The sequence below is a fragment of the Fukomys damarensis genome, unplaced genomic scaffold, assembly GCF_012274545.1.
Source record: "Fukomys damarensis isolate Sample0158 unplaced genomic scaffold, DMR_v1.0_HiC HiC_scaffold_37, whole genome shotgun sequence".
Taxonomy (NCBI): domain Eukaryota; kingdom Metazoa; phylum Chordata; class Mammalia; order Rodentia; family Bathyergidae; genus Fukomys; species Fukomys damarensis.
This window is the reverse complement of record NW_022900949.1, coordinates 1,042,698-1,050,101: the sequence shown is the minus strand read 5'-3', so window position 1 is coordinate 1,050,101 and position 7,404 is coordinate 1,042,698. Positions and strand designations below refer to the sequence as shown.

The 7,404-nt window shown below is 62.5% G+C and overlaps 1 protein-coding gene across 1 annotated transcript in view; it reads right to left on the bottom strand.

Annotated features, from left to right (window-relative positions):
* Nucleotides 1–3,733: 3,733 nt before the first annotated feature.
* Nucleotides 3,734–7,404, bottom strand: part of Eps15l1 (epidermal growth factor receptor pathway substrate 15 like 1) — a 36,308-nt gene continuing 32,637 nt past the window's right edge. The window contains exons 21-22 of the mRNA XM_019210665.2: nucleotides 6,275–6,480; nucleotides 3,734–3,941 (exon numbers count right to left, since the gene is read on the bottom strand). Coding sequence (XP_019066210.1) covers nucleotides 6,463–6,480 — 18 coding nt within the window. The 3' untranslated portion in view covers nucleotides 3,734–3,941; nucleotides 6,275–6,462. The remainder of the gene's footprint in view (nucleotides 3,942–6,274; nucleotides 6,481–7,404) is intronic.

Below are 7,404 nucleotides of genomic sequence, written 5' to 3'. Positions count from 1 at the left end.
GGGTGTTGTGTACTGAAGAGTTCGATGTTTCTCTCGCAGGTGCTTCCTGTGTCTGCACATGGAGGGGGCGTGCCAGGAGCAAGGTGTTACGAGATCGTCCTGACTCAGCCTGCTCCCTGGGCCGCTGAGTCACAACAGCACACCCCCCCCCGCCAGGTCAGGATGGCCTGAGTCCCCGTTAGCCCCTGGGAGCCCTACCTAGGAAGTGTGTGTTGGGGGACAGAGGCGGGGTGCTGGGTGCGGTGGGCCCCGAGGCTGAGCTCAGCCCTTGGGGTTTTTCTCCAGTTCAGGGAAGGAGACACCTGCCAGGCCTCCTCTAATTTTCATTCTGAGACAGGGTCCTGCTGCATTGTCCAGGCTGGGCTGGAACTTTGAATCTTCCTGCCTCAGCCTCCCAAGTGCTGGGATGATGGGTGTGGGCACTGCGCCCACGGGTGCCCTTGGACTGTGTTCTCCCTCAGCACTCAGAGCAGCTCCCTCTGGAGCCCTCAGCCTTGCTCCATCTTCCTGTCACCCTCTGTCACCTGTCTCTCCTGGTGTCACATGCGTGCCTCGTGTCCCTGGCATGACAACCCTGCCCAGTATGGAGCGGGCTGGGGCAGTCGCCTGCCCACGATCACAGGTGGAGAGCAGGACTCAGAAGGGAGCCAGCGGGGGCTCATGGAGGTAGAGGAGCTGAGACTCAAACCCAGGTCCACCAGGCCCGGCCCAGTGCCCCTTACACTTGACCTGGGTGACCCTGAGTATAGACCCGGGGGGCCGGAACAGGGGCTGAGGTGAGTCACAGCCCATTCCCAACATCCACCACCCCGAAGGGCACCGTGCAGTGCCTCCAACCTGCAGCCCTGCGGTCCCGGACAGGATGTCCTGCTGCTTCCCCCACATACCTCAGTCCATGCAAGGCCCTGGGGCCCCAGGAATGCAGACCTCGAATGCTGCCTCCAGTGCAGCTCCTGCCCGTTAATAGCACAGAGCTCCCTGCCCCAGGGCCTTTGCACAACTGCACCTCATGCCAGGGCTCTGTCTCTGCCTGGGCTCTTCCCTGCACCATCTCTCCCAATCCCATCCCTTCTGCTGCTGCTGCTTTGGGTTTCTTTCACTCTTCAGTCATGCAGAGGCCACACTACCCTGCCATGCTCAGCCAGAAGGGTGCAGCCCTGGCACTGGCTTGACCCCACCACCCATCCGCTACCCAGCCATCTCCAGAGCCTCCTCACTGTCCCCCAAACTGGCTCCTGGCCCAGCCCCACACCCTGTCCTGCTTCCTGACCCCTCGAAGGCCTCCTTGGGGGCAGAGCCCTGCCTCAGTTTTCCCAAATGAACGTCCCTCCAGGCTTCATCCACACTGTGGCCGATGTCAGAAGGCCCTTCCTTGTCACGGCTGAGTAATATTCCACAGGGCAGCTGCAGAGCTGTGTGGCCTCCCTCTGTGCATCCGCTGATGTGGCAGTGTGGCGTAGCTGAGGGCACAAATGTCTGTCAGTTATTGGGGTGCAGACCTGAGATGGGGTTGCAGGGCCTCTCATTTTCTCTGTTTTTCTTTGCGTTGGGTCCAGAATCCACTTCCTGCCCTTACTCTCTTCCCAGCCCCTGCTGGTGGGGTCCCTGTGCCCCTCCTCACTGGGCGGCACCAGGAAGCTGAGGCAGGCGTGTCTCTGAGAACGCAGAGCCTTTGGATTCACATCAGGGCTTCGGCTCAGCACATTCACCACTATGGACCTGTTTCCTCTTCTGCGAAACAGGGGTGACAGCTGGGGGCAGTGGCCTAGTTTCAGAGCAGCCGGAAGCCAGGCTTTCACAGCCCGGGCTTTTGCAGAGCCCAGCTGTGGGATGGCACTGGTAGCTCCTCTGCCCACCCCAGGGGCCTAGGACACACAGAGGAGTTGTGTTAGGACTCAGGTCCAGAGGGGAAACAGGCCCAGAAGCACAGGTCCCCATGCAGCGCACCCTCATGTGTCGCCTGGGCTCCCCGAGCCACAGACTCCGGTTCCCTGCAGCGGGTGACCCATGGGGATTCTGCCGGCCCAAGGTTACAGGATGCAGTGAGCCTGGGCCAGGCGCCCCAGTCTGAATGCATGGAGAGGCCTTGGGACCCGGGACAGAAGCCGCTGAAGAGCCTGGCAGGGACTGCGACACTGGCAGGGGCCATCAGAGATGGAGGAGGCTGAGGCAGGAGGGTGCAGCTCAAAGCCAGGCAGGCAACTGAGTGAGACCCTGTCTGAAAATGACAACAAAGGGCAGGGTGTGGCCTGTGGCGAGCACTGCCTAGTGTGTCGCAGCCCCAGGTTGCGTCCCCAGCAGTGTTCCGGGACACTGTGAGCGGGCTGGGGAACGCGGCTTCCCTGATTGTGCTGCCTGGGGCCTGTGGCTGGCGGGCGCCCTGGAGTCCCAGGACCTTGGGCTCCCACGGGTCTGTGGCACTGCCCAGCTTCCCCGTCCCACCCCGTGGGGGCTCCTGAGGCTGCACCTCCTCCCTGGCACCCAGGCCGAGTCACAGGGCTGTCACAGGAGGCCTGGCTCAGCTCAGGAGGTGCCGGCTGCTCCCATGGCTTGGGCTTCGGGCTGGGTGACCTCGGGCCCGGCACACAGGACGCCGGGCAGTGACAAGGTGGCCCTGGCTAAGGAACACAGAATCCCTGCATCCCGCACAGGGTCTCTCATGGCTTCAAGTGCCCACCGGAGCCGCACCCGGCCTCAGCTGAGGGCTTTCAAAGCCTGGGCTGCAACCAGTGGTCCCAGCTACTCAGGAGGCGGAGGCAGGATGGCAAGGTCAAGCCCAGTCCGGGTGACTGAGCGAGGCTCCGTCTCGAGTGGGAAAGGCAAAGTTCCTTGTGAGCCCTTGTTTAGCTTGACTGGATGTGAGCAGGGCCGCTGCGGGCTGTGTCCCTGCCCTCGTCAAGCCTCTGGGCAAGAGACTGGAGACAGTGGGGGCAGCGGGACGCTTGGGGCCTCCCCTCGGAGCGGACAAAGTAAAGATGCTGGGGCTCGGGGGCTTTGGTCTGGTCGGGTTTGGACTGTGGGACAGGGTGTCACTACTTAGCCCGGGCTGGCCTCAAACTCAAAATTCTCCTGCCTCAGCCTCCCAAGGATCTAAAATGATTCTGGAAATAAAGGTGATTAACTACAAAAGCAAATACATACACAGCAGTTTCCCAGCCGGGACAGAGCAGCACTGGGGACACCGAGGGGCTGGGTCTCCCAGCTGAAGGGGCGCTGGACCCAGGGTTTCTCTGGACGGGGTGTGCAGTCGAAGGTCAAGCCAGGGGCTCCTGGGAGTCGCTGCACTCGGCGCCCACAGCCTGGCGGGCGGCTCGGCACCAGGTTCTGACCTCCCGACTGGGGCCGGAGGTGGGACTTGGGGCCTTGGTTAGGGATCGTCACAGCCTGTGTGCCTTGAGAACACCGCACGCATAGCCAGCGCAGTCTGGAAAACAGCAACCTGCAAGTTTTCCCCATGGCTTCTTCTGCGGCCTGGAGTCTCCCACATACTTTTCTTTTTGTTTTTTTGATTAGGGGCCAACTACAGAGCCCAGGCTGGTCTCGGACTCACAGCGACCCTCCTGCCTTAGCCTCCCGAGTGCTGGCATCACAGGGGTGCGCACCACGCCCGGCCGTGGATCCAGGGGAGATCTGACTGGCGAGTCCCCAGTCGGCCAGAGAGGACCTCCAGCTGCCGACATGAATCAGAGGGCCGTATTTTGTATTAAAATACTTTATATTAATCATTCGAAGCTCCTTTTATACAATGAATGCATACATCGTGGGGGTGCGGGGATGCGGGGCCCGGGCGCCGGCTAGGCGGCCGGCATGTCAGCCTTGCTGAGCGCGATGGCCAGCTCCAGGTCCTCCTGCTCCTGCCTCTGCAGCCGCGCCAGCCGCTCCTGCTCCGCCTTCTGGCTCTCACGCTTGGCCCAGGCCAGCTGCTGCTCCTCATTGCCAAGCTGCAAGGGAAGGGCCGTCAGGGCCCGAGCTCGGCCCCAAGCAGGGAGCAGACACTGGCCCGGGGAGGAGACCGCGATGCGCAGGCGGGGTGGGAGTGACACAGGCCAGAGGGCACGCACGGGAGGGCAGGCCTGGCGCCTTCCAACACCGCACTGGGAGCGAAACGAGAAAACAAATGCCGGTGGCAGTGGTATCACAGAGCTGACGATGGGGAGGTGCGGTGGCAGGGTGACCAGGCCCCCAGGCCAGCCCAGGGAAGGGTGGCTGGGCCCGCCTGGCCAGAGCCCAGCCCGGGGACTAGGAGCGAGCGGCCAGTGGCTGAACTTGGGCTGGGTCACGGAGCCAGGGAGCAGGAGCTGGCGAGCAGGAAATCAGGGCCACGCGACCATGCGGCCAGGCTAAGGGCTGGGAGCCTCCATCGCCAGACCAGGGTCCAGAGTCCCGGGAGCGGCTACTGCTGGACGCACAGTGGCCTGCATTCCCACTCTGCACCCTGAGCACAAAGGCCACGACAGCCCACAGTGGACACGCAACAGCACACGGGCAGCGGCGAAGCTGAGACCCCTGCACGTCTCACAGCGCGAACGCCTCTGTCCCCGCTCACGCTGTGCAAGCCCTGAACTGGCGTCAAGGCGCCCGGCACCGCAGTGCAGGGGTCTGGGGGCGACACCCCGGCAGGGCCTCTGCTGCCCTGTGCATGCACCTTCCTCATGCACACGCTGCTGAGGCAGGAAGGCTTCTGCTGTTTCTGTGGAGCTGGGGATGAAACCTCTGCACCTCTGCACTAAGCTGCATCCCCAGCCCTTTTTATTTTCTATTTTAGTATATGTGCTGCCGAGGTGAGCATTTATTTTCTATTTTTAGAGAGGCTCTAAGCTGCCCAGGCTGGCCTGGAACCTGAGATCCTCCTGCCTCAGCCTCTTGAGCACTGAGAAGCTACAAGCACAAATAACCCACGATGGAAACTGCAGGACCACACGCTGGGCGTGCAAGGGGCACAGCCTGGATGCTGGGGGATGCGGCCTGTGCCACCAAGCCGCTTCTGCACAGGGACAGCAGCACTCTCATCGAAAAACCCTGAGAGGACTCCTGTCACTGGGGGTGGCAACCCCGAACCCCGGGGCTGGGTTGGGCTCCAGCCACAGCCTGGAGATGAAGAAGCCCGCGCCCCGGTCCCGAGGGGCAGGTCAGCACTGAGGCGAATCCGGGACAGGGAAGGCGGGGCTGGCCGTGCTCTGCAGAGAAGCGAGCCACTGAGACCCCACTCAGGGCACTGCAGAGCGAGGCCCCGTGCAGACCCACGGCGCAGAAGCAGTCTCTGTGGGGGCAGTGGCTCCCACCTCGGGGCTCTGAGCCCCACCGCACTCAGAGCCAGGCACCCGCACAGATGAACCAAGCGCTGCTCAATGCCTCTGTCACCTGGGCTTCTTTTTTTTCGTACTGGGGATCAAACTCAGGACCTTGTGCTTGTGAGGGAGGGGTGTTGCCACTGAGCCAGATCCCGGCCCCCATTCCTGCTGCTATGAACACTGCCCCTGTGCAGTCCCGGGAGTGGCTGTGGGACCGCACTACAGTGTGGGCTCAGAAAGGGCGGGCCTGGCAGCGGCTTCATTACCCTTCTGTGGTGCTCAGATTGAGCCCAGGGCCGCGTGCTAGGCACATGCGCTACACTGGGCTGCAGCCCAGGCCAGTTGGTTTAGGAAGGGACATCTACTGGGTGCAGCCACCCCAGCACTCAAGAGGCTGAGGCAGGAGGATCGCTGCAAGGAGGATCGGCCACAGAGTGAGTTCAAGGCCACTCTGGACTACACAGTGAGATCCTGTCTCAAAAAGCGAAATACAAACCCTGCCCTCCAGAGCCCAGGCCAGCTTCTGGGAGAGTAACGGGCTCTGTGGATGGACCACCCCGAGCTCTTCTAGACTGGATGTTTCCCACAGAAGTTAAAGACGTGCTCCTCTTCCCCTGCCCCTCCCCCTGGGCCTGCAGCTAACCCCGCACACAATGTCCCTCGGGTGGCTGTAGCAGGATGCAGGCACAGAGACCTTACGGGGACAGCGGACGCCTACTGCCATGTCACAACCTGGTGCTGTACCGGGAAACGCGGGGCCCCTCCGTTTCCAGAAAGAACAAGTGAGACAGCGTCCCTGGGCCCAGGACACAGGCCCTGCCGCAGCGCGGCTCTTTCCGAGGGTCCCTTTCCCTACGCAAGCGCCAGCACGAGCTCAGGTCTTAGCGACAGAGGGTGGGAGAGCCGCAGTCACCCTGAAAGTCACCCCAAGAAGCTGCAAGCGGGGGTGGGAGGGGGTGGCGCCACGGCGGGGCTCAACTTACAGAGGCGAAGTCGGCAAAGCCCGAGGAAGAGGCCTGAGAAGGCTTAGCTGAAGAGGAGGGGACAAAGGGGTCTTTTCCACTAAACGGGTCCCCAAACCCCTTTTTATTTTGGAACGGGTCGCCGCTGTCAGCCCCGAGTGGCTGGAACGGGTCGGGGGGCTCGGGGTAGTCTGCAGAACCAAGCTGGCTCACGGGTGTACTTTTACCTGGAAGGTTTAGGAGAAAGAACAAAAACAAAAACAAAAAAAAGGAGAAAAAAAAAAAAAAAGAAACACAAGTTACTCACCACGGACACAGCAGGTGCAGAGGGGCCCTGCCCCGGGGACGGGGACAGTGGGACGGGAGCGAGAGGGGTCCTGAGCGGCGCTGGGCCATCCCCGCTGTTCCCTCTGCAGAGCCGGGTGGAGCCTGGGCCTCCCACGTGCTGGGTGAGCACCCCGGGCAGGGGCTTCAGAGGCCGTGGGCAGCATGACAGGGCACACGACACACGACACACGACACACGACACACGCGAGATGGCCGTGAGGCAGAGCGGCGCAGACACCAGCGGGACAGGCACATGGTCGGGGACAAGGGCTGCGCTCCAGGACCTCCCCTCCTGCCCACCTCGTTCTGCTCTGTTCTGTGGTGCTGGGCGGAACCCTGGGCCTCCAGCGTGCTCCCCAGTGAGCTGCACCTCAGCTCTCTCCGAGACAAGGTTTCCCTAGGTAGCCCAGGCCAGCCTTGGCCCTGCGACCCTCCTGCCTCAGTCTCCCCCATAGCTGGGATGACACAGAGCTCACGTCGAATGTTCTATGGCAAGTCAGGAACTGCTGGGGGCGGTCAGTTTCAGAACAGCTCACAGGAGCGTTCTGAACGCTCCCGACACCGAGGAAGCAGAAACCGGCGTCTGAGGAGCCGGCAGTGCCAGCTGGCGTGGTCATCACACGCCGACGGGACTGAGATCCACGCCGTCCCGCAGAAACGCGTACGATTGCTAAGAGGAAAGTCGGTTTAAACACAAAGCTGCCGTGCAGTTTCGGAGTGACTCAGCGCAGCGGGCAGCGCCCCGACAGCTGGCGGGAAGGACCCTGGCCAGCCAGGGAAGGCACCGTGAGCCCCGACGGCGGCAGCCTGGGCAGCCCCAGACG